The sequence below is a fragment of the Haemaphysalis longicornis genome, unplaced genomic scaffold (genome assembly GCF_048455015.1).
Source record: "Haemaphysalis longicornis isolate Haplotype H1 unplaced genomic scaffold, Haemaphysalis longicornis Haplotype H1 scaffold_12, whole genome shotgun sequence".
Classification (NCBI taxonomy): domain Eukaryota; kingdom Metazoa; phylum Arthropoda; class Arachnida; order Ixodida; family Ixodidae; genus Haemaphysalis; species Haemaphysalis longicornis.
The window spans coordinates 60752495-60779170 of NW_027526225.1; the positions used below are offsets into that span (position 1 = coordinate 60752495).

At 49.6% G+C, this 26676-nt stretch overlaps 1 protein-coding gene across 1 annotated transcript in view; it reads right to left on the bottom strand.

Moving 5' to 3' along the window:
* Positions 1 to 26676, bottom strand: part of LOC144162733 (tyrosine-protein kinase transmembrane receptor Ror-like) — a 288345-nt gene that overhangs the window by 24566 nt on the left and 237103 nt on the right. Inside the window, exons 6-7 of the mRNA XM_077693373.1 lie at positions 9776 to 9983; positions 7464 to 7773 (exon numbers count right to left, since the gene is read on the bottom strand). Of these exons, the coding sequence (XP_077549499.1) occupies positions 7464 to 7773; positions 9776 to 9983 (518 nt within the window). The remainder of the gene's footprint in view (positions 1 to 7463; positions 7774 to 9775; positions 9984 to 26676) is intronic.

The following is a 26676-nucleotide window of genomic DNA, read 5'->3' on the forward strand; positions in this document are numbered from 1 at the left end:
ACTAGAGACCAACGAATGACCTCTAAAGCACATTCCCACTGGCGACTTGGCGTGTCGCGCAACGTCGCAAAGCGATGAGCCTGCCGTCGCTTTTCGTCGCTTCGCGACGACGGAGCTCATCGCTCTCGGACCGAAATCCCTCGTCGCGCGACGATATCACAAAACTGGACAGCCAATCATGGCTGCGGAGTCTGACGTATCAGGAAGCGAAACGTTTGTTTACATCCTACATTCCACCCGCCTCGGTGGCGCAGTGGCTAATGCGTTGCGCTACTGAGCGCGAGATCGCGGGTTCGATTCCCGGCCGCGGCGGCCGCTTTTCTGATGGAGGCGAATAGCGAATCCGTGTGTACGAGATTTCGGCGCACGTTAAAGATCCCTGTCTCGTCGGCTGACGAGCGAGGATAAAAGCGTACACACCGATCGGTTGCTGGAACTCAAGTGCCTTTATTAAGCGAAGAGAAATGGTGAAACCCCACCGGTACCCGATGGCGCGGCGGTGCAGGCGTGGAACACAATATCTCACGCGTCATACATCCGGCGGGTCTGGTAACGCGAACCGCCCGAGCAAGCGTGAGGAAGGCACCTTCAGCGAGCCGTGAAGTGCGCGTCCAATACATCCCCCCTTCTGAGAGAATTGTGTTTTACAAGTCCAGTCTTTTCGGGCGCTTGACCAGTCGGCCGGACCTGGTCACTCGTGGGTGGTCACTGTCGCACTTGGTTGGTGGCGACATTACTGTTGCAGCCGTTGCTTCTGGCTGTTCGGTGCGCTGATTTGAAGTTAGTTCTCCACTTTGATCCGCGGAGCCTTCGACCGTCACTGCTGGTGTTTCGTCTGTGCTTGAATAACTGTCAGACGCAAGGCCACCAGGCATGCCTGCACCGTTGAATGGCACCAAATAACGACGGTTGCACTGAATGACGCCTGTCGGTGTTTCAACCACATATGAGCGCGGTCTTCTTGCTGGGCTAAGCACCTTTGCTGCGCATGACATATCCTGCACCCACACATCCTCCCCGTCAGCGAGTGGGCGGAGTTGATGGGCGGCGTGACAACGGTTGAAGTCTTGACTTTGTTTTGTTCGGTTAGCTTTATCCTTAGCTGCGACTTCGTCGTGTGGCGGCCACTCCGGTTGCAGGGTGTCTGGCATCTTCGGCACTGTCGTTTGCAAGCGTCGGCCCGTTAGGAGCTGCGACGGGCTGTATCCGCTCACTCCTGGCGCGGTATACCAGAAGCGCCATGTGTGGGTCCTTGGATTTTGTGAAAAGATCCTTCATGGTCCGCACCATGCGTTCTGCCTCGCCGTTTGACTGTGGGTAGCCCGGGCTGCTCGTGATGTGATCAAATCCGTAGGTCTGCGCGAACTCGGCGAACACCCGTGACGAAAATTGCGGGCCGTTGTCGGACACGAACACATCAGGTATTCCATGTCGGGCGAACGTGCTCTTGACAGCCGCAATGACAGCTGTGGAGGTGGTCGACGACAAGCTGATTACTTCCGGAAAACGAGAGTAGTAGTCCACCACAATTATGTAGTGAGTTCCGTCAAGTTCAAACAAGTCGGCGCCTACACGCTCCCATGGCCGATTTGGAGTCGGTTTTGCGATTAATGGCTCCGAACGCTGAACTCTCGCCTGAGCGCATTTCTCACACGATGTTACGAGCTGCTCAGTTTCGATGTTGAGGGTAGGTCACCAAACTGCGTCCCATGCCCTTGCCTTGCACCGTCCAATGCCCTGGTGGCCTTCGTGGATTTGCTGAAGTACCTCACGGCGCATCAGGCTTGGAATAATGATGCGGCGATCTTTGAGCAAGAAGCCATCGCATACTGTGATGTTGCCTCTTTCCTTCCAGTACTCCCTTAGATGAACTGCAACCTTTGAGACGTTTTCTGGCCATACTTTCTCACAGAAGCGGAGTAGCCCAGAACAGATGCCGTCTTCCGCTTGGTGCTTGCGTAAGGCATCCATGCGGGAAGACATGAAGTTGGCAGCTGCTAGCATGCTGCTAGCATTACTAGCATGTAATAATAGCCCGTCCCGTTATCGGACACTGCTTGAACATTTTGCGGCGATGCAGCCTGTGCCGCCACTTCTGCGGTGTCGATCGTCCCATTCCCGCCGCTCGCAAGCTCGCTGTCAAAGGCAGCAATAACTCAGCGTTTTACAACACCGCAACGAGTCCGAAATTTCACTCCAAGCGCGCACCGCGCCTCACACTTGAGGCCGAAACGTGGCGAATTTGCGGGCCCGGCGTTTTTGATGAACTCCCGTCTTTCGGGTCGCGTAACTTCCCGCAACAGATCAAACGACAGATCAAACAGTAAACCCAGCCATACCCATAACCAAAACCACGGTAGAAATCGGTGAAGAGCACTCTGCCTGAGACACGAGCAACTGCTTCGCCCGGCGGCCATGTTTTCCTATCATCACCACACCAAGATGGCGGCGCCCAGTGGTGTCATTCTGGAGATACGGTGCTCTGAAAATTGCCGTTTTTTCATCAACTTGCACAAGTTATTTGTCGCCTCAGTACACATAAGTATTTTGCTACAAGACTTTGCAATGGTTTTCGCTAGAAAAACTTTAAAAACTCACAGAATATATAACATGTGCAACCTGACATCGTGACTTTTGAAAAAACTATATCGGGTACAATTTTATGCGTTTTTATTTTGAATGGTCAATCAATTAAACCTTTACAAACAACGTCACCCTGGGGGTGCTGGAAAATAATGGCGTCAGTAAGCATTTTCCCCCACTGAAACTGACGGGAGCGTTAAAACCCTTGGCTCTCAGACTGTTTTGGAGCAGTTTGGCTCAATTAATGCAATTTTCAAGATTTTGGAGCAGCCTGGCGCAGGAAAACGCATTTGTATCAAAACTGCGCAATATGCGCAGCTGTCTCGCCCCTGGGGCCGGGGTATACAAGTGTTGTGGCGTGAAAGTAAACGTGTGTATTTCTTCCTGCAATATTATGTTGAAAAGAGTCTGTTTGAGTTCGTTATTTTCGACTCCTTCCGCAACCCGCAATGCTTTCGGCACTATTCCAGCTAGGTTAGTAGCATGTGTTTTAGAGTGATTTCTACCTGTTTTTGTCCCGTTCGTGTAACAGAAGTTTCTTTGAGTATACGAATGGTTTACAGGTCGGGTAACAGCTCCGCTAAATGCAGTCGCATCATCTCTCGCCGCAAGTGCGAACACCGCATCATCGCGCGACACGCGTTGCACGCCGCTGCGCGACGTTCCCGAGTCGCCAGTGGGAATGTGCCTTTAGGACGAACGCAGCGTAAACTAAAGCACACAGCGGCGCTAGACTGCACGCGGAACAAGAAAGTCACCACGTGAATAGTAGACGTAGTAGACGTAGACTTTTCTTTATTTAGGAATAGGTGGGGCACGCCGACAACATTTTCGCTGTCGATCCTTGGAACGAGAGAGCACGTGGCTTCGGTGGCGCTTTTTCGCACCGCTGCCAACGTTGCTAAGAGACGTCAAGTCGAAGCGCGGCTTGTCACCAGTCTCTAGCGGCGTACCCGGCGCACGCCGTCTCGACGGGTCCTGCGACTCCCGTCACTACTTGTATTCGTTGCAAAATGAAGCATGCAGCCAGTGCGGGGGGGGGGGCCGAAAGAGGTAGGAACTGGAATGACGGTGACGAAATACCGACACTGGTGGGCAACACTAGGAGCTACAAAAGAAGCCGCCGCTAAAGCGGTCAAACGTGACCACTGTGACGACTGGAGCGCAAAGCATGGTTGACACGGTGTACAAAGAGCGTGCGAGAAACGCACTGTGTTGCGGACTTACGGGGCCGAGACTAAAGTTCGTATACACTCACTATCTTGTTTGAATTCTATACGAAAGTTAGGATTGTCCTAGGCCTACTTCTTGAGAAAGGTCAGCCAGCCCCGGGCAGTCCTGTCCAGCCCATAGAGTTTCATACTAATATATACTAGAGGGAAATCTGTAGTTGCAGTCGCGGGCCGCCGTGGGCAACGCCATTGCCGCTAGCGACGTTCCTCGCCTACTTGGCTTAAAGGGTAACATTTTTTTCTTGTTCAGCGTGCATAAAACATCTACATAATCCCTGACAAACTAATCTTTCTACCAAAACAAATTTGATGAACCTTTTACAGTAATATTGTTGCTATTTGCAGCCAGAGCCAACTTTTCAGCCTGTTCATGAGCCATGCCAAGGACAAGTGGAACGTGCCTGCCCTGTACATGACGGCATGCTCGCCGAAGCGCGGCTGCCGTAGACAGTGGCGCCAGATTTCCCTCTAGTGTATATTAGTGTGAAACTCTATGGTCCAGCCAGAGATGATGATGGTGGTGGTGGTAGTCGAGTGCGATGGCACGATATTCCGTTCCCATGTAGGTGGTCTCCGTCCGGGGCCTCATCCAAACTACGAGATATCAAACCACCTCTACTACGAAAACACCGCGTGGAATTTATCTAACATGTTATAACACGAAAGTGTTTTATTCCAGGATACACGAAGATTTCGCTGACGTGATATCCGTCACGGAAGTGACGCCAATACAACGAAGCAAGCGGCCTGTAAAGGGTGCACCCCTGCACACAGGGTCTTCTTGCGGGGAAGCAACCTTTAGAACTAAAGAGTACGTTATACTTGGGCTTGTTCGTTTTCAGGTTTTATATTTTAACACGAAAGTGTTTTATTCAGGGATACACAAATATTTCGATGATGCCATATCCGTCACTGAAATTACGCCAGCACACATTTGCCGAAGCGACCCACCAGCTGGACGTCGCTCGCCAAGCACACCCACAAGGCAGCCGCCGACCCGCAAACCATGCTCAGTTGCAGATTTCGCTGCACATTCCACTTTCGTGTTTTACTGATTCCTATGACAGAGGAATCAACCACAGTTTTTTTAAATCACAAAGACAAAAATAATGCACCCTTCCATCTAACGACAACGATGGTTGGACGCGAAGCTCCCTCGTGATCGATTCTTTGGTTTGCCAATCCCACATTGCGAGTATGTGCCACTCTGGAGGTACGCGCCACTTTTCTAGAATACCCACAGCAACTCCCGGTTGTACTCCGTAGGCCTAACGTTTGTTTTTGGGGTGTACGCTGCGAATAGGTACCTGCTGCTTGGCGTTCGCTCCGGCCATGTCGAAATAAAGCACTCGGTTATACGCCGGCTTCATAGCGTGAGGGACACAGGCTCGATTCCGGCAACGGGAAGCGTCTCTTTTTCTTTCACTTCACCCACGATCATTCATCATCATCATCATCAGAGAAAGTCGGCTTTCCTGCAGGGCGCATTGGCGGACAACGGCATCAGTGAGGACGCGAAAGCTTCTCCTTAAAAATTCTTAGAACGGCTGGGGCTCAAACCGAGGCCGCTGACGCCAGAACCCACGACTCCACATCGACGCCACGAAGCCACCGGCGGACTCTTTCTAGGTTGTTTTATAAGTTGCTGCTGGGGTTCTCAAGCAGAACCGGGAAATGGCGCTAGGCTATACAGTAAGTCCCTGGCTCGTACCCACAAGAGAACGGAATGTCGCAGCGATGGCTGGTCCTATACCTCCGACTTGCATATCGAGGCCACACGCAGCAAATGACGATGGCGACATGCAGTGCTCCTACCAGGATGGTGATGGCATGCCTCGATGACGACGGCATTACAATGTCATCAGATGTCTACATCACAATGCCTCACAATTATCCGCCGTAAATTGTGCGGCCAACGCCAGCTCGCACTAGTCAGTACTGAGAAAAATCGCGAAACGTCACTGCGCTCCGGTTTATGCTCGCCTAGAATTTCTGAGTCATATCGGCTGCTTTGTCGCCTTGATTGAGGATCTGGTACATTGGTGAGCGGACGCAACCGAACCACTGGCGTCACCATGTTGCAGGGATCTCGATAATTTTCGGCCACGGTTGAGTTACACCAAAAAGCTCGCTTCCTTGAACAGTACAGCCCAAAACGCCCTCTGAATGCAATACTCGTGGACAGCACTCAAATGCAGTCGAACTAGGATATGCGAATTCCGAAGGGTATCATAAAATATAGTTCGACATAACCGATAGTTCGCTGAAAATTATATAAAAGGTATTCAAAACGTCTTCGATGTGACGTGACGTTCAGTCTGTTCGACACTTAGCGAGGACTTTGAAAATACGAGTTCAGCATGAGCGGGCTTGACTGAGTCCTTACAAGAAGGCTTTGAGGGAGATTTACCTTTGTTGACGTCGTTTGTCTCCCTGTGAGTGGGCACTCATTAGTGGACAACACTTTAGTGCAGTCGTACAAGAATAGATCGATTTCGAAGAGGTTCCCGAGTTCGTCCGTTATAACCGATAATTCAATACACAAAACTAAAAGAGCACCCGCACCGCCACCGCCTGTGCCTACAGTAGTCGCTTGAGCAGTGCTCCGCTCATTAGCTCGCTGCGTGCGTGCTAACCTGCAGGAGCGACTCTTTGCAGGAGCACCTCCTGTCACCGTCGTAATCGTCGTATCATGTAGTCACGGTGCTAGAACGCCGGGAAACTCGTTTACGCCTCGCGCTAGAACGTAACGCGTGCTAAAAAAACACGGGGACACTTGTTTATGCCTCTCGTTGGAGGGATTTGTCCTTCAAAGACAGGAGAATTTTACAGCGAAGCTGTATACCTCTACCCTAGAATGGTTTCATCTCCGTGGGCAAAAACGGCAAGGCGCCAAGAATACACTTATACGCCGTATGCTCAATTCTCCCGCTCCCAGGTTTCACGTTAGTGGAGATGGCACGGGAATTTTTCGCTCCCTCCGACGCGCCGTTCTCACTTGCCAGTGTCGGTCGACGCGATAGTGTATCCACGTCATCTCAAAACCCGACCAATCACTCTCCCCTAGCTTCTAACTCCTCTTCAACCTGTTTTTTTCGCGCATGCGTATGGGGTTGCGACGGAGGAGATTTCTGCGTACATGGGACCATCGGATTCGCCTTTCGGGTCTAGTCATATAAAGCTTCCCTTTAATATGCAAGTTGCACAAGCCGTTTTCGAAGGTATCTTCTGTTTGTCCTACACTAAGCGAGGATCTGGAAGATTCCAAGTTCGACACAGGCGGGCTTGACTTTTCGAGTTCGCGCAAGGAGACCTTTGTTGACGTCGTCCGTCTCCCGGCGGGTGGGGACTTAAATTCGTAGACAGCAGTCAAATACAGTCAAACCAGGCTATGTCCATTTCGATGGGCTTCGCAAAATCGTTTGATATGACCGACAGTTCGATATATGAAAATATACAATATCTGACGGGTATAGAGCACCTTTTTTTTGCTAATGTACTTTGTGACCCCCTATTCTAAGTCCTGGATGTGTTGGTTGCCCCCGTTCTGCAAGCATTCAAGATTCCGAAGAGAGTTGAAAGAAGTGTTGCAGGGCCCCTTTAACCTTTACAAGTGAGTGCCAGGAAGCTAGCTCGGCGGAGACGTACCCTTGTTGGCGTCGTCCACCTCTCGGTGGGGCACTCCGAGGCGCAGGCAGGCGTCGCTCTCGGGCGACCCGATGGGCGGCAGGTCCTCGCAGACGGGCAGGATGTTCTGCTGGCCGATGAGCGGGTGCCGCTTGGCGATCGAGTACTCCATGCGGCACAGGCTCTGCTCGAGCAGCTCGCACTCGTCGCGGCACACCGACCGCGGCTCGGGCGGTCGGTCGGCCGGGGAGCCGGGTGCCGGTTCGCACGGTGGGAACACGAAGAAGCACAGCGACGGGATGGCGTACTTGTGGCACGTGGCCGACACGTCCTGCGACCGCCCGGATGCGAGGAGAGGCGGGGAGAAGGATCAGTTGCGGGCCCTTGGAACAGCGTAAGCACTAAACCTTATTTTGTATACAATCATAAAACAAAAACCCGAGGACAATTAAACACTCAGCGCAGAACCATAAATGCCAGATTTAACGCTGCAGGGCGCAAAGCGCTGTGACTCGCCGGTGACTGCAGCGCCGGTGAGCGAGAGGAGCGGAGGCACGCGCTATGGAACATGTTACAGCCAATGGTCGTTTAGGAGATTGCCACAGGTGCTGGACAATGCCGACGCCGCCTTTTTTGCTCGATATGCTTTTTAATGCTATCGAATTTTAGAAAATGATAAGCAATAACTGCAAGGGCCGGACTACTGAGCTTATCTTGGCCCTTATAGTGATATTGTCTTGCACTCTCTGGTGCGAGAACCCAGCAAGTAGCAACTAAATTTGCTCTGTTCTGCCCGTCAAGCTGGCCGCACACACACAAAAAAAAACTGCTGTAAATACTGTAGCGTAGGACTCCAGCTTGCGCCGCGGTAGACGCCTGAGGCCTTGTAACGCACGCAGCCACAGACCACCACACCACAGAGTCAGTGTTAATGCCCACATTGAACTTCTCTTTGATTTACGCTGAGTTTCTAGGCCAATCCCCCAGAAAGTAATCGTTACATCTGAGTGTTTTGTGTACGAATAACAAAGCTCACCCGTGTTCGTACAGGAACGGCGTAAATTTTGTTTTGTTATGTAAACAACAAGCTCTGCCCCGTCCTCCTTCACAAGCTTGGCTTTCCCTCATTTTGACTCAGCCTGCAGTGAAGTACCCTCTACAGGGAGTTACCAGGTCGGTCCGCAAACGTGGCGGCCGCTGATAGTCGATTTAAAATGTGCGCTGATCGGGGTCACGTAACACAACAGGGCGTGCACTAAGGAAATTGTGGAAGCAGGTGAAATGCAGCGCGAGGGCAACAATTGCATCAACATGACCTCTGTATCCTTGACCGCCGAGAAGGCACTGGCCTTCTATGGGGTCATGCGTGGCAGAGGTGGACCAGGAGCGAGTGCGCCTGTGGACTGCGCAGTTACATTGTCTAATCTTCCGCCAGCGTTATGGCTATATCATATATACGTCTCGTCTTGAAAATAAACACCAGCGGGAAGTTAGCGCCTGCCCTTGTCCTTCACGTCCTACGTCTGAATTTTTAACACGAAAGTGTTTTGTGCCGGGGTACGCCTAGACCTCAGTGACGTCATATCCGTCACGGAAATAACGTCGCAAGTGCCAATGACACGGCGACGCCCGGATTCGAGCCCACGAACTCTTTCGCCTCTCGCCGCAACGGGAGGTACGAGGCACTCTCCCAACTGCGCTACGAACTTAAACGTCAACAGCTCTACGAACGCGCTTTATAACCTTCCCTATGACTCATTGAGATGTATAGCTACCGTCTAGGAGAGGTGGAGCGAAGTAGCGCATCATGACGCTAATGAGTTGGCGCCTCGATGGCACCTCAATGCCGGCGCCTTCGTGTGCGGGAGACGCGCGTGAATTGAGGCATCCTCCGCTGTCGCGTTGTTCCCATGACCGTTATGTGTTTCAAGCTACTGTTTCTGTGCATGTCATTTTTGCTTTTGTTGTCCCGGAATAAACCGGTTATTTTTCTGTTTCTCGCGTGCCGGCGTCACTTCGTCTGGCGGGGTCAGGCTTGCGAACCCTTCGCTCATGCAGGAGGTTCCTTCAACATTCAACTGCTCCTGTGAAGGCACCTTTCACTTTCGTGTTTTACCGATTCCTATGAAAGATGGATCAACCGCATTTTTTTAACCACAGACGCTACCGTTCTCACGCTCATGTGATTAGGCGAAACCAAATTAAGGCTTCTATGTGTGCCCGTCAACCAACTTTGGAGCTGTGTTCCCTGGCCATATATGGCAACCACTCTCCCATGGCCGTAGCCTAATCATGCAAGCGGGGCGAGCAGTGCATCTGCGGCGCAGTCGTACCTGTGAGGTGGCGATGACGGTGAACGCGGCTGCCAGTTTTTCCTCCATGGCGGCCAGTGTTGCCGGCGGAGGCCGCACGAAGACGCTGCGGTTGCCCAGGTACTGTCCGCACGTCACCCCCTGGTACACCTGGCAGCTGCCCGAACTGGATGACGTCACCAGGGGAGGGCCCACGATGGGAAGTTCGTTGCCGGGGCTCGCCACGGGGCTGCGAGAGCGTGATCGAAAAGAGACGGAATGCACAGGATGCAACAGAAATAGTGAAAGCGACAATTCAGCCCCTCGCGGAAAATATATGGACAAACATTTAAAGGAGCCATGAAGAGAAAATGCAAGTTGGTTTTATTCGAAAGATTTCGTGTTTTATAGTGCCCCGAGCGCTTGTCCGGATACAAACGGTGCTTTATTCACTGAGAAATTAAACAATTTAGGTTAAAATTTTGATTTTCCCGCTCAATCTAGCGTTTTCGTGGTCCCAAATGACATCACAGGAACCGACCGCTCTGCAGCCTAGAATACCTTCATTCACGCATCCGCCGTACAGGGTAGAGACACGTATACGCTGGCGCCGCCATTTTCGGTTGCTCACTCGGCGCCGAAGCAAGTCATTGTGTCAAAACCGCGCTAAAATTATCGCCGCAACGCGGTTTACTGAAGACGTTTGAATCATATTGTCTGTTTCGCGTTGCTAGGTCTCGTGGGAAACGAAAAGAATAACGCGTTGAGCCCGTTGGCCCAATTGCGGCGGCACGGGACCGTTCAAAGGTTGTCTCCACCCTGTACAGCGGTGTTGGTTTGTTCCCGCGTTTCTTTACGTTCCGTAACCTAGATGGCGCCACCATACCGTGGCAAGCGTTTGGTTTGTTTTTGCCCGCATTTAAACCTAGCTTGTTTTTGTTCTGGGAGAAAATATTCGTTCCCTGAAACAGTGCTCGCTCGACAAATGGGGTCACGTAAGACACCGTTGCTTGCGTCAATCGGCCAGTGTCGTCTGAGACAACCCCAAGCCCCGTAGTGCTGTGCAGCTAAACCAAGCATGCTGTGCGCAGTACGAACAGCAGAACGCATCAGTACTTCTATGTTTACATGTGCTTTCGTAACTTCCACTGTTTGTCCCATCATTCTTATTGCTTTGTAAAGAATGTGCCCTAAATTTAAGCGCAAATCGCTCGTTCGTCTAGTTTGTAAGCTCTACCTAATTTTCGTCTGCTTCTGCCAGCCTCCGCCAATCGCAGAGCTTAGCTCATGTGACATCATAGGTTCTGTTGCGGGAAATGAGCTGGTGGGTCGCATGACCATTCCCGTTTTTCCTAATTATGTAGCTTATTTGAGCGAAGTTTACGTTAAAAGTGGTGTCAGTATGATTCTAACGAGACAATCTTTTGAATGAACCAAACTTGTGTTTTCTCTTCATGGCTCCTTTAAAAGGAGCTTCCTGGCAATACGAACTAACAAATACAAAACACACAACTTTGAGAAACTCTGCCGAAAACACTGCCGAGACAAAATTAAAAAAAACACACGAAAAAAACCTTGCCATTCCCGATCGCAAATTGGAGAAAGCAGAATTGATTATTGCCCCATGGAAACGAAAATAAAAAAGCTAAGCTATGTCAGTAATCAACATACTCCTTTTGAATGCTTCACTACCACAATTAAACAAAGTGGCAATCCCTCTACTTTCTTCCATCTATCCACTCTTTACTTTTCTTTACTTTTCTCTGCCCTAACCTATTCTTTCCTGCTAGGTTCCCGTTTTTGAACTGAGTTGAGTGCAGCTGAACTCCCCTGGGGAGTTCATAATATCCCCAGGTCATTTCTTTCCCATTTTCTTTAAAAATCGAACTACTATCCCCCCTCCCCCCCCCCCCCCCCCCCCCCCCCCCACACACACACACACACAATAAAAGGATTCGACACTACACTCTCGACAAGCGTGACGACAACTGCAATACAGCTAGTGCACACTCCCGCGCCCTTAGTTGATGTAGACGTTTGCACACATCATTATTTCCTGCATTTTATGATCAATACGTTTCGCGCCAAAACCGTGCACCGGCAGTGAGGTGGCGGGAAGGGCAGAACAACTTGTAACGATCGCGTAATTACTGTCAAATTCTCAGTCGCTCCCACTGTCGCTCCATGCGTGACATACACGCTAACTTGAAGACACGCCAGAAAGCACTCGTGAGTCATACGCGCGGGAGCACCACCGCCGGCTGCCCAGGCTTCCGTTCATACAGGACTTATCACTCGAAGGCTCGCACCGCTCTTTTTTTATCCGTTTTATTCTCTTCATGCCGTGAGTTCTCTTCGGGCCTTGTTGCTACAGACCAGCCCATTTATAACGAACGCATCGATAAACGACAATCAGTTCGTTATATCTGAGTTTTTTTTTCGGTATCTGTGATTGGATATCAGGTATACAAATGGCAGCGGGAAATGAAGATTTGCTTGTTATAGCCGGGATTTCGTTAAAACCGGGTTCGCTATAAGTTGTCTATAACTGTAGTACGCTTCAATACGGCACATATTGTAATGGAGGAAAGGACTGTGCAATGTAAGTTTCAGCGTATCGATAATGGCACAACGTATTTGGCTGTGCAAGAAATTTTTGGTTGATTCCCACTATATACGATTTAACACGCTACCGCGGATCACGGATTCCCCTATGATTATACGTGTTCCGGCTATACGAATGACTAGCTCCACACGAGACTCTCACGTTACTCGACGAGAAGTGTCATGGATGCGCCTTACACGCCCCGCCCTCGCTCCAAATGTTCGTATACAATCAAACGAGGACGAAGTATTTTCTTAAAGTAATCATGAGCTGAGTGCTTGGTTCGCGTCCTTTGTGTCCCGCCGCTTGTAGATATTTAACGCCGTCGTTGGTTTAGTCCAGTAATATACAAGAAGGGCCACAGTACGCGCGGGGTAAAGTGTGTGTGTGTGTGTGTGTGTGGGGGGGGGGGGTGATGCGGTAATGGGTTGAGAACTGTTAGATACCGATTTCAACCCACCTTTCATACTTTAAAAAGCAGCGCAAAAAACGGACACAAGACAGGCGAATAATACATAAGACGAGCACTCACCCACAACTCAAATCAGAGTTGTGAGTAAGCGACCGTCCTGTCTATTCTTTGTCTGTCTTGCGTCCATTTTTCGCGCTTTTTTTTTTATGAACCATAAACCAACTCGGCAAACAGTAAGTTTTATTGCACAAACCTGTATTATAGCCGGAAGTTATTCGCAACAATGCTCCCACAGGACGGTTCTCAATGAAAAAAAAAAAGCAAACAAACATTTCCTCCCTTTTTCCAAGAAGAACGCCAATTTTTCGACTGGGGTGCATGGCAAATCAAGAAAGCTGTGAAATTTCTTCTCAAGAGATACGACAGTTTACTTAAGACAGATATACGGTAAGACTTGCTTACAATAGTAACAGTTTACAGGCTCGTGCGCCAGGCGGTATCTGCAGCGGTCCTTTTATTCGTCTTTGCAGAGTCCACGGGGCTGCCCTCTTACCACGTGAACGACCGCGGGTCAACCAGAGAGAGCCCAATCTTCCCAACGTGCTCGGAGCCGGGGCCTGCAGCAGATGTTTTCGCGGCCGTTGTCTAATCTCCGCGGCAGCTGCTGCCATCAGTCGCGCAAGGCGTGTTGCGTAAGATCCGCCGTAAGTTCCGGCTGTCGATCGCTACCGCACTCGGGGGAAGGGGGGCCGTTGAACGCACGCTCACACCAGCGTGGAGCACTCGTGATCGCACGCATGAACCGCACACCCGAGGCGGTGGCGGCGGCAGCAAGCGCCTCTCCGGAATCGGCCAGAAACGGCAAATTTTTATAGCTAGCTGTAATTTGGCGACTTCGCATTTTGTGCAACGCCCCAACTGCTACGCTATTCGGAGATCGATCGCGTCACACAACGAAACATCCGCTGCAGTTTGAGAGATTTTCTTCATTTTCTTCGAGGTGGAAATCGATTGATTGATTGATTGATTGATTGATTGATTGATTGATTGATTGATTGATTGATTGATTGATTGATTGATTGATTGATTGATTGATTGATTGATTGTAGGGTTTAACGCGCCGACGCAACGCAGGCGATGAGGCGCACCTTAGTGGAGGGCTCTGGATTAATTTTGACCACCTGGGGATCTTTAACGTGCGCCGAAATCTCGTACACACGGGCGTTTTTGCTTTTCGCCTCCGTCAGAAAAGCGGCCGCCGCGGCCGGGAATCGAACCCGTGACCTCGTGCTCAGCAGCGCAAGCCACCGCGGCGGGTCGAGGTGGAAATCAGTGTTATCATACTCTCGCTCTCTCTCTCTCTCTCTGTAGGAGCGCTGTATCTCATATTTTAAATCCTCATTTTAAAACCACAGAGTGACTAAGCGGTAGCTTAATTTAGTCTTAATTTATATGCTCAATTAAAATGGTCCAATTGATGGAGCTTCCACATGAACGCTTCCTTACGAGGAAACGGCAAATGTTCCAAAGTTGCAGAGCTGGCCCTCGCAGACATCCCTACAGCTTTCGGAAAGCTGTAGTTATCGCCAGCACGGAGCGGCACTGCGAGATTTGCTCGTCGCTGCAGATACGCCTTCCGTTTCTGCTTCGCTTTTGTGGCTTTCTTTTTAAGGTGGCTATCGAATGCGTTCATTGCTGCAACCCAAGGAAAGCCGGCCAATAGCAGCTACACTGCTCTAATGACGTAACTCCAGCGGTCGAATAACGCCAAGAGCGGAAAAGAGAAAAATATTTCGAGGAAGTTTGTAGGGTACCTGATGGGTACAGAGCATTTATTTTTGGCTGAGGTACTTTGCGAACCCCTTATCTAAGCACTGTATGTGTTTGCTGACTACGCTCCGCAAGCATCAATGATTTAGAGAAAAGTTGCAGAAAGTGTTGCAGGGTCCCTTTAATGCACGATGCATGCGCACGAAGCGTGTTTGCATGCAGAACATCCCAGGAAGGATGCTCCCACGGGCTCGTCTATATTAACATGTGTCAAACTGTTTCCTAAATATGGCTAAGGAATGCTAGTGTGTGTAAACTGCACGGGAGATTCAACTGCGGCGCACATCATTGGTGCCTGGACACGTAAATTCTGATTTGTTCTCCAACCATGCATCCAGAATTCGACTTTTTTTTTAAATGCGTAATCATTCTCTCCCAATTTCCCCGTGCGAACAGTGCAATTAATGCCTTGTATCTGCACACCAATGCGCACTTAGCGAAGTGAAGACGTTCATTTGTTATAACAGTGGCAATATAGATCACCGAAAAAAAAAACAGACAAAACGAAAATGTATAAAAGTGAAACAACGAGTCGCGCAATTCGCATATTGATAGCCAAATGTGGCAATTTGGCTATTGAGAGGCAAGTTTGGCAACTATGCTTCGTCACAGGAAAGTAGAAAAAAAAACACTGATAATGAAGTAACAAAATCAAAAAGCTCTACCAAACGCTCTACCACTTTCACGCGACTTCCTTAAGAAATAAAATACAAACGCAAAAACGAACTCACAAAATGACAAAGGTGTATGTAATCTAGTACTCTCACGCTATTGGCTAAAAAAATCAGGGCCATTTCACTTTGTGAAGGTGGATGACATGACGACTGGGACTGTTTCCGGGTTATATTGGTAGGCCACAAACCCCTGTCCAAACCGCGCCGTCGCGCCGGGGAAGCGTTCAGGGGAAGCGTCTTGCGTTCTCCGCCTCGCCGTATTCGGGTCCCGATGGGCATCGCGCTTACGCTTGCTTTCCGCGGCCCCATCGTCGTCGATGGTCTCAGTCCGCCGCCTTCGCGCCCATTGTACCTATTTTTTTCTTTCTTTCTGAGAAGGCTTCACTGTGCAGCACATCATGTGGGAAAGCCAGCTTACAAAGAGCAATCTTACAACGATCTGCCTGAAGTCGGCTTTACTCCTAAACACCAGTGCATTGCTAGGAAGCCATTTTTCTTGGGGAAATTGTGCTATCTTGTATCGTTGAAACGGCTACCGTTTGAAACGGCTCTATCGTTGAAACGGCTACTTCTGCGATTCCGAGCAACGGAATGCGGCATGCAGATATTCGTCTCGAATTATCAGAGAAATACGGTGCCTTCTGGGCACTACTAAATAAAAAAAAAACTATCTCGTCGGTGGCATCCCGACAAGATGAAGCATCTTAGAAGGGAAAACAAAACCCAGCTGACAAGGTGTCAGACGTGCGGGGCAGTGAGTCAGAGCGGAAAGCGAGCACACGCTCTTGTAACGACGCGGGAGCATCTTCCGGAAAATTGGATCAATGGCCGGTACGTCAGCGGTCGTTCCTGGAACGGCGACGCGGTTGCCCGGGATTCTTCGCGCTTTCTTGTGAAAGCGTGATCATCGCTTCGACTGAGTCTCCGGATATATTTACTTTTTTCGTTAGGTCGTTTCAAATCGCACATTTTGTACATATCGGCAGTTCATGCAAACCGTCGTTACAAAAATCGCCGCACCGGCCACTCCACTCAATTTATCATTTCAGTGAATTAATATTGAGTTGCTTCAAGGAAATGCGGCAAATTCCACGGGCATGACGCGTTTAGAGGCACTTTGGATGGCTGAAAAGTTCCACAAACTCTTCGCCATCTTCACAAGGCTCTTTCCGTTCTGTCTATAAGTCGCGGGAAATTTGAGTGAAAAATTCGAGCTCGACAACTAGCAGGGAGCAGGCTCACAATGCTGTCCTCATTTTGTCCCTCACAGTGGCTCGGAGCGGAACGTCCTTGGACTGTCCCGCGCATGCCCAATTACGTCATTTCTTCTTCACCGAACACCTAGGAATCCCAGGCAATGAGGTCGTGGTTTTATGAAGACAATAATTGTACCTTTTAATTACTCCAAAGTTTTCAGTAACCAGCTCCTGTTTACAGTGGAGCTAAACTCTCCGATAAATAATTATTTATTTCTCTCTGTCTTCTAACGTCCACAAATGGATTTCTGGTACTGGCGTCGCAGGTCTGCACTGATTACATTTTCCAAACTTTATGCTTCCGAGTTGCTCAGAATACCATGCTAATGTCGCTGCACCGCCTGTTATTTACCAGTGAAGCTTTGGGCGGTACGTTGGTCGGAATATTTCGTACCGTTGCGTCTACGCACTGCGTCTAAACCAACTTCATGCAGAAACGTGTGTAACATCGCGTTTTAATGCGAGTATCTTAGAAAACAATACACCATGTTTTGATCGCTAGGACGACTGCATAGTTGTGCTAAGTTTCACGCATTGCGTCCGCATGGGCTTCATTTGATCTCACCTCCATTCAAGGCAAACCATTTCTGCGTGCTACCATCCTGCAAGCAAAACTCCACGCCATCATTCAAGACTTTCTCTCGTTCGACTTTTGCTCCTGCGTCCCTCTCCAGATTTGCATCCTGACGGCCTCACTCGAAGCCCTACAGATTCCACAAAGTCCCACGTCGGCAAATACTATCGCTAACACTATCATTCATCATATCTCCATCCTGAAATCTAGCGGCAGTCATCTTCGCATCGACTGGTCGCCTGAACACGAGGAGTCATCACCGCGGAACCAGGAAGCCCACTCGGTTTCACAGGAGTGTATTTTCATAAACAAGTATTTTGCCTATGCTAGCCTTACCCCAGAAACCTTCCTACACCCCTTCCCTGCCGCCTCGATGTCTTTCTGCACCTACCCCACACCCGTCAATCTCAAGCTCCTAATTTGGCAATGTCCGAAATTCGCGTGTTACAGCACCTTCAACCCTCCTCTAAATGCCCTCGTACATTGCCCTCGTAAATGCCCTCGTAATACCCTCGTACATTAGAACCCTCCACGCTGACTTTAATGGCACTCTATTTTATAAAAAGTGATCTAACGCGAGCGGTTTAGAGCCGCGGCCTCTCCCGCCTTCTCAAATTGCCCACCTGTTTCTGTTTGAACTGTCCGCCTTCAAGCTATCACAGGCTACAAACAGTAGCTTATTTAGTGGCTCTAACCCCACCTTCTACTCCCCCTTCCCCCACTTGACCGAGAGTCTTCCTGCCAAAATAAAGTCTCTCTCTCTCTCTCTCTCTCTCTCTCTCTCTCTCTCTCTCTCTCTCTCTCTCTCTCTCTCTTAAGTTCCCCGTCACGTTAATGTAAACGTTTAGGAATTCCCGCCCGCCGTCAACACATGGTCGTATTGGGGGCAATGTTTTAGAAATCAGCTTCAACTCGTGTTCCACCAACAGTTCGGAATGAAAGGAAGAAAGGAACAGCGCTTCAGACAGGACAAGAAAAAAAGGAGACAAAAACATGCAACTATACAAGGTGATCAAAGTTAAGTGAACAGGTTTTCTTAAAATTAAGCGCTTCGAATTACGTGAACACCACCTCTACAGTGAGGTTATGCGCTCAGGGGGACACAGAATGACGTAGTAATTATTGATGTCGGTGGCTTAATCAACTAAAATTGAATAATTAACTTTTTAATGGCTGCAGTAAGCAGGCATGTTTGTATTGAAAAGTTAGACGCAGTAGTATTACCACGCAGTTTCATTTGACAGAGTTCTAGCGCATCCGTGCTCCGACATATCGAACTGCGAAGTTTAATTGTCGCTCGCGTGATTACGCATGCTAAACAGCGAAGATCGGTACAAGGCTCCCCCCTTTTGCGACGTGCCTGCTGTGTATAGTGTTTAGTTTGACAACGGGGTAGAGGCATAGGAAAAAGTGATAACTGGCACCCTTTCAGTCGTGGCTGCCATTATTGCAATCTGCAGCACTCAGAACCGCTATCGAAACACAGTACAAAAGGGAGGAGCTTTGCGCCGGTCTTCAGTGTCCAGCATGCGTAATCATGCGAAAGGCAATTCAACTTCGCAGACCGATACCTCGGAGTACGGATGCGCTCGAAGAATTCTGCCAAATGAAATTGCGTGTTTCGGTACCAAACATAATTAGCAGCGGTAGTCTTATAGAAACGACAGGATCCCACCACTGCAGAAATAGCTCCTGTGCCCTCGTCGGGCTTGGTGAATGGATGCGAATCGGAAAGGCAAGCGCCCCATGCCATTCCGTTGCGACAGAACAAATTCCTGCCAAGTTGCATTGAAGCCATTCAATTCGGAAACGTTTGAAACCGCGAACTGAAATCAATCGTAATTTGCTCTCCTGTCCTGGTCTAATCGTTTTACGGATAAGGAGAAAAATAAGAAACCAATGATTCAGCTTCAACTTAACCGAGAAGCATTAAAAGTAATAAATATGGGCGTCCCTCGTTTTGATAACAAGAGTGTCTTCGTATATTTTTTTAGGTTACGTCGGATTAGGTGACACTTCTATATATAACATCGCACTGGTGATGATGATAGACTGTAGCAGACAATGTGACGGACTCATATCCTCAGTTCGGCGTCGTCGTAGTTGTTGAGATATTTTATAAGTGAAAATTTTTCAGTTTCAGACGTATGCTAATGATACAGTACTGGATTGATAGTGATGACGTAACATAATGCCGTAAAGCTTAAAATTATTCCTTCTGCGTAAACGTTTTTGTACAGACGCCATTGCAATCAATGTTCCATCATTTAACATTCTTGCTTTCCCTCGATATTTTGGGCGTTCTTTCCCGAGAGTACGTGGCATATATTTGTTAATGTTTCGAAACTACAGACTACAGGCAGAACATATTAGCAATATCAATCAATAAAAGGGCCATCAAGACAAAATACAACCTTGTTTAATTCGAAAGAACCAGGCTTGAGTACCTTACTCAGATCCATTCCAGCCACAAAAAATGTTTTTATCTGAAAAAAAAAATAATAAACGCTAGCATAGAAGAAATTTCAAATTTCGCGCTACGGCGACTTCTTATGGGCATGGGTGACGTCATATTGGCCAGCACTAAAAACTATTTTCACTGTGTTTAGAACGTTAGCGCTAAAGGGATGCGATAAAAAGAAACTAGAGGCCTCGCTACAACTGTCCAGTCATGTGTCCTAGCGGTGCGTTAGTTCGGCGGCAGCCAATCGCACAAACAAGATTCTGTGACGTCATAAAAAAGTTGCCGGAAAGTGACCAGGGAGTCACCACTGCTTCACATGCTTTCTTTCATAGTTCATTATTTGATCGAAGTTCGCGATAAAATCAGTATTATTGTTATCAAAGCAAAGCAGTTTTAGGGGCGAGGCCCCTTAGATGTTTGGGCTGTCGGCGTCTCATGCCGTCGTCGTAACCGTCGTCTCATGTAGTCACGGTTCTAAAACACCGGTCCACGCGCTCACGCCTCGCGCTAGAACGCTTCGTGCTACAGAGACGCGAGACCTTTACAGCAAAGCTGTATACCTCTACCCCCCAACGATTTCATCTCCGTTGACGAAAACGCCAAGGCGCCAAGAATACACCTATACACTGAATTACTCCAGGTTTCATGTTAGTGGAGATGGCCCGGGATTTTTTTTTTCTTTTGAACCAGACTTGTTTTATACCTTCATGGCTCCTATAGGGCGATTTCAGTCCAGATTACGAGCGAGGACGGCAGTTTCTTGGCGTGCTTTAAGATACTCCTTTCAACAAAAATTGTCAGTGGATATTTTTGAAAGTTGGCTGTTACTATAATGGCTACCCTATAGTTAGGCTATAGCAAATTGCAGCCGCTCCGGTCCATGCAGTCAACATGAAGACAACGCTAGGATAGAATAGGCAAGCTTTGTAATATTCTTTCGTAGGTACAGTCCCGCTCAGTATGACGTGGAACGCTTGTTAGTATACGGGGATAATATTGGCAAAACAACGTCTCTTGATATAAAACTCAGCATAAAGTTTGATTCATTAAGACGTTCTGCTACCAACGAGCGCTTGATTGTAAGCCCTGGGTGGCAAACAAAGGTGCTATACAGCTGTGCGGGCTAATCAGGGTTTCAGATCAGCGCGGCTGTATGCAGCCGCATACAGCGCGGCTGTATGCAGCAGCACACGTAACATATAAAAAGAGGAGGGCGGCGGGGTCATGGGGTAATTGTAAACAGGAACTATTAGGTAGAGTAATGCTACGAATGCAAACTACCGTTCTATTAGAACAAGCAAGGTGTCCTTACACTGTTTCCAGAGCCCTGTGAACAGAAAAAAGAAAAGTAATCAGGAAGCTGTTTAGAAAAAGGGACGCACGATCCTGAAAACATATCCTCAGTTTGGCGTCGCTATTTTTAAAGGGGTCCTGAAATACCTTCCGCCGATGCGTGGATGTACATGTAACCAAATAAAGCAATGTATTAGCAATCTCCTCCCGAAAGAATTTTGTTGAAGCGATGAGTATTAGCTGAGAAATCGTAAATCAAAAACCGCGCATTATCGTCGCGCCGCGTTTCCTCCTCCTTTCAACTTACTCTCCGCTGTTGACGGCGAGCAAGCCTTCCCTCCCATGATGCTGCGCTCCTCGGCGGTGACGTACTTCCGCTATTGCGCTGCTCACACAGCCGTCTGCTATGGGCAAGCTTTGTTGACACCATGAATCCCGCTCTCCGCTCAAGGCTGGAAAAGCGAACGAAAAATCTGGCCGCATGTGTGCGGTGGCCTGGCCTTGCCCTTTCGCGGTGTGCGTTGCTGAAGGGCAACACGTGACTTTTAATCGGCGGCGAACTCGCAGCCGCTCGGGGAGGACCGTGCGCTCGGTCCCTCATGCCCCTCATGCACCGCGCACTGTTTATCCAAAAAGCGCCGTATCAGATGTGGCCCCGCTGGTGCGGGGTCTTATTTTGTGGCGGTGGTAATTTCTGCCGGCGGCATGTGAAAAAGACATTTTAAACCTATACAGAACCCGTGCACAAAACGCCAGTTCAGCTTGGGGCGACGCGTGGTGGAGAGCGGCAACGTTGGCAAAACATGCTCCGCCGCGGCTCTGAGCTTTCTAGCGCTGGAGCGAGCACCATTTCTTTGACAATATCAAACATCGGTTGCCCTGGCAACAAGGCACAAACCGCTCTAGAAGTCAGTTACAGTTGCGTGATCTCGGTTCAGCTTGGGGCCCCACCTCGCGGCATATGGGCACTGCAGGCATACTACTCACTCCCATTTGGAAGTGCGAGATGCGTTTGGCATTACAGGAGGCGATGGTGTGTGTGTTGTGTACGCCTTTGTTTCGCGATGAAATACGACGTTGTGCTTCTGCGGGTGGATAGTGCTTCCCATGGTCTGGATTATCTTTCTCAAGAGGCGTACTTCTCAACCTCGCATGGGGTATGTGCAGTGTGCGTGGCTAAAAGCCATCTCGGCTTGTGCGCCAGAGTTAAGTGACTTGCTGTTCGTCCCCGCAAACCGCGCGCGAGGTGAGTGCCGAATTTACGAGGGGCAGGAGGAGGCAACCCATCGTCTGTCAATCGCGGTTCGGACTTGCAACGCATGTTGTGACGTTGTGTTCGTTCGAAACGCATCTCTGGATTGTTTGGAAGTTGAATAAACTGTATGCGTCAAACCCGGGCATTTGGCTCAGGGCGTTCTTTGCGATTGTACGAAAGAAGTGCCACGGGTCTTCAACGCTTTCTTTATGGAACGTACTCAGGTAAGAGAATATTCATGTCGTGTTATGGCCGTGTTGCATTCAATACAAACGGTTAAGAGTTTGTTTACACTTGTTTCGTTTGTCGTAAAATGTCCAAGCACTCCGGCACTCCGCTGGCAGATCAGCCGGCGAGCCGACGCTGAGCAGACGACTCATCTCTTTGCCGGAAGTGCGTGAAAAAGCCGCCCAATAGCAGGATGTCTAGTTCATGACGAACATCTGGGAATTGATGATGTAGACATGTGAAGATGGCGGCGTCCAAAAACACGAAGGAAAGGGTGAGAAAAAAGCGACAAACTTTGCAACAAAAGTGTGAGCTTTCCGCTGCGCGTAAAAGAGTAATACTTGGCACAGATGAATGTGACGACCCAATCTAACGATTGCGCTAGTCAATTTAGTGAGCTCAAAACGCCTTTCAGGGCCCCTTTAAGCTAATGCAAAACATTAACTCCGATATTTTCCTACTAATTTGCGCTCATTGCTAGGTTAAAAATGCACTTCTAATTTTCTTCTTTCTTTCTCGGGGCGTCTGATTACAAAATTATTGCGAACAGCGTAAGCAGGTTTACACTTTTACCGACAAAATGAATATATTCCAAAAACAAGCGCGGGCAAATTTCGCCGACCGAACGCGCGTTCAGGCCATTGATCGATATCTCGCTCCGAGCGTTGGAGCCGAACATGGCACGGGCGTGCCGAAGCATCGCGACCACTTAGCTATAAAAAGGCTGTAAAGCCCGCAGCAGCGCTCGGCGCTGCTGGCGAAGCTCATTAGTCGATGGGCGTGTTCTCCGGGAGCGCCGGCCGAAGAAATTGAAACGTCGGATGCAGCGAGGCATGTTACTGCACTGGGACGCCGTAAACCGGTTTTCAGCCGCCGATTTGTATAAAACCGCCGAATCGATGTGTTTTCTACGCTTCGACGAGAATCTCGTTTAGCTCTACAAGAACGCCTACTGGGAATTTTGAAACGTTCACGTTCTGACTGCTCTGATCGCAATGAACGCATGGCGAGAATTGAACGATGGACAAGACAAAGGCGGGAGAACTGCTCGTCCAGTCTTTGTATTTTTTTGTCTTTTCTGCGTTATAAATTCTTTGTGAAAGCTGTGTGTCAACACGCCCCAACCTATTCCCTTCCGAAGAGCGTTCCGATCGTTCTGATCTGATCGCTCTGATCACATCATTCTGATCGAGACCCTCTGCCGTCGCGGTGTGTGCGGCTTCACCACTCGCATTACGATCATTCGACAATAGGCGACATGATTAAATAATTAGTGATAGGATTCTATAATTAGCGAAACGTAAAAAAATATATCGAGCTTTGCGTTCGAGGGCTGAATCTCCTCCTCCCAGCATTGGACCGCATTCCAGTGTTTCCTCGAGTAATTAACGGAGCAATTAAGCTCACTTCAATAACGTGCATTCCGTGGCAAATTAGGTATGACCGGGAAAGAACGGACGTCTTAAACTTTAAATCGAGGAACTCGCTTCCACCATTCCGAGCAGAGAGGGTTCACGCATTGTTGCTTTGATTTCTGGCGCGTTGCCAGGTCGGAGGAGGCTTATTCACGATCTCGGCTCCTTGCGTCGGTTCAAGGCAGGTGATTTGAAGCCCAGCAAGCCGTACTAATATGTCAAATTTTCGCTCTTCGTTCACGGATGCTAAATCTGCACGCTCCATTACCTCCCCTCGAAACGAAACTCGCATTCGCGTTTCGTATATAAAAGGGGGAACCTCGTTCAGCAAGGATTTTTTTCTCCCCGGGTTCCGTCGCAATATGCAAATCTCGTGATGAGAGGGAAAACAGGTTTACGGTTCCAACGATCTGTGGAAGTGTTACCTCGCCTCCACTGTCACATTCGCGTCGTCGATCGCACCGCCGTCACCACCGCTCTCGGAAACGTTGTTGAGGGAGGGGCCGGCGAGCGTTGATTCGGCGCTGCTAGGTGGTGAAGCATCCAGTAGGAGCACGCAAAACACCGCGATCGCCGAACACTGCTTCATCACTCGCCGCTTCGGCGACAGTCTGCGGACACGCCGGACACCACCACGACAGTCCCATTCACCGATTCTGTCACCGAAACCGCCGCGGCTGTTTTTGGGGCGAGGCGAAGCAAACTCAACGCCGCCTCCTTTGCGACGATGCGCCGGGCCGGTGGCAACGCCGTTGGCGGTCATGGCTCTAGCGCTTCAGAGACCGCGCCAAAACACGCGACGCCGCTCACAACACCGTCACCATATCCGCCGTTTCCTTCCCTGCCACGAGAACCGCGCGATGACAGAGCGTCGTCCACCGAGTCGCGCACAGCGTGCACTCCGGAACAGAACGGGCGTGGGTCCACTGTCGCTGGGGTTACGAGCGGCGCGATGGAGTCCCAGCCGCGCGCTTCACTCCCCGCCGCGACGCTGCCTCTGAAATTCTTGTTTTGCTCGTGGGAAGCGGACCGCACGCCGCATTTTTTCTTCTTCTTCTTCTTCCGTCGGAGGCATTTTTCTCGCCACTCTTCCCCTCATCTTCTGTTTGGGGCGGCTTCCTTTGGCGTCCGTTCTCCCTTCGAGACGGCGACAACGACCCAGCTTCGCAGACGCCTAGCACCACTTTCTCCCGCGCGGGGTGGTGGAGATCCCTGGTTGCGAGTAGAGTACGGACAACTAGCGCCACCGCCGCCATTCAGCAAGCGTCGCGGCAGTCTTCAAACGGTCGGCATTCCTGGCTCCCTTGCTGGGTGGAGAGGAGGAAAGCACGGGGTTTTACGGCCTTCCAGCGTAGTAACGCGTGCGGCGATGATGCATCGTAGGGTGGCAGCGCTACGCAGGAGTGGACGTACGCCTGTATGCTCTATGTGTCTGCGGCACAACTGAGACGGCTGAAGTATCCCTTTGCATCATCTTCCTGCCGTTTCCTCTACTCTCTCACAAAACCACGTACATGAACGTCGAACTGATTTCGTGACGACAACAATCCAAGTAATTTCGTCGTATTTACTGATTGATTGATTGATTGATTGTAGGGTTTAACGCGCCGACGCAACGCAGGCGATGAGGCGCGCCGTAGTGGAGGGCTCCGGATTAATTTTGACCACCTGGGGATCTTTAACGTGCGCCGAAATCTCGTACACACGGGCGTTTTTGCTTTTCGCCTCCATCAGAAAAGCGGCCGCCGCGGCCGGGAATCGAGCCCGCGACCTCGTGCTCAGCAGCGCAACGCCTTAGCCACTGAGCCACCGCGGCGGGTCGTCGTATTTACTATTGTGGACGATATCCTGAAAATGCTATAGGCCATGGAAGAAATTTTGCGTCGCAGTCGCAGCGAAGATATTTTCAATGGCGAATAAACACGTTGTCCCTTGAAAAAACGCTTTCCGGAAAATGCAACTCAATAAACAGCATGACCAGCAACGTCATTCGTTGCAAGCGATTCAGGAGCGACTGTTCTTTTCCCCTTGCGCTCGAAATATCACCTGCGGATGGAGCAGCGCAGTTCACGTGACTGACTGACGTCACACGTTCTGTAGCGCTCGCTGCTCCCAGCCGGCGAGTCGCCAGGTGTTACGTCACGCGGCCTCGCCCACCCGCTTACCCACTCGACGCGGGGTACTCGAAAGGACGGCGTATTCCAGGGGAAAAAAAAAAATCATTGCGTCTCAAGCGACAAGGCGGCGAGGGACAACCATACTGAAATTCAGGCAGGAAATTTCTCTTCCCTTTATGGAGGCGCGGACTGGTTGTAACAGCTGTATGCTCGCTTTGTACGACCAGGGAGACTTCTCAAAGGGCCCTCCTTCCAGAACACTTCCTCTGTGTCACGACAAGAACTACGTTATTCCCTTATTTCCACCCCGTTGTCCCACTCGTTATTTTGTCGTCTGCGATTAGTCGCACTCTGTGTACGCCGATTATGTTAATTTATTTATTTTGTATATTTACAAGATAGTGCAGGCATGAAGCCCAAACAGGAATGGTGAAGGCAATAATGAACAAAAAGGCTTAACATCACACACACACAAGAAAAAGCTACAACAGGTTGAAAAAGACACAGAAAAGATTACAGTAAAAAGAAAATCCACACAAAAAAAGAAAAAGACAGGGAGGAACATAACAATGAAAGAAAACAATGCAGCCGGACAATAAAACAGTGAAGGGGATAGCTGAAAAACATTATTACTCCACCAAATTACCATGCGTGCCAATAGAATCTATCGACAAAAGGGCGGGAAAAGGTAATTTGTTCCACTCGGACGTCGCGCGGAAAAAACAATAAGGGGCAGAGATTAGTTTCGACGAAATAAGAAGTTAAGGCAAGGGCATGTGAATGACGACCACGCCGTGTTGACTTGGGACTAATGTAAGGG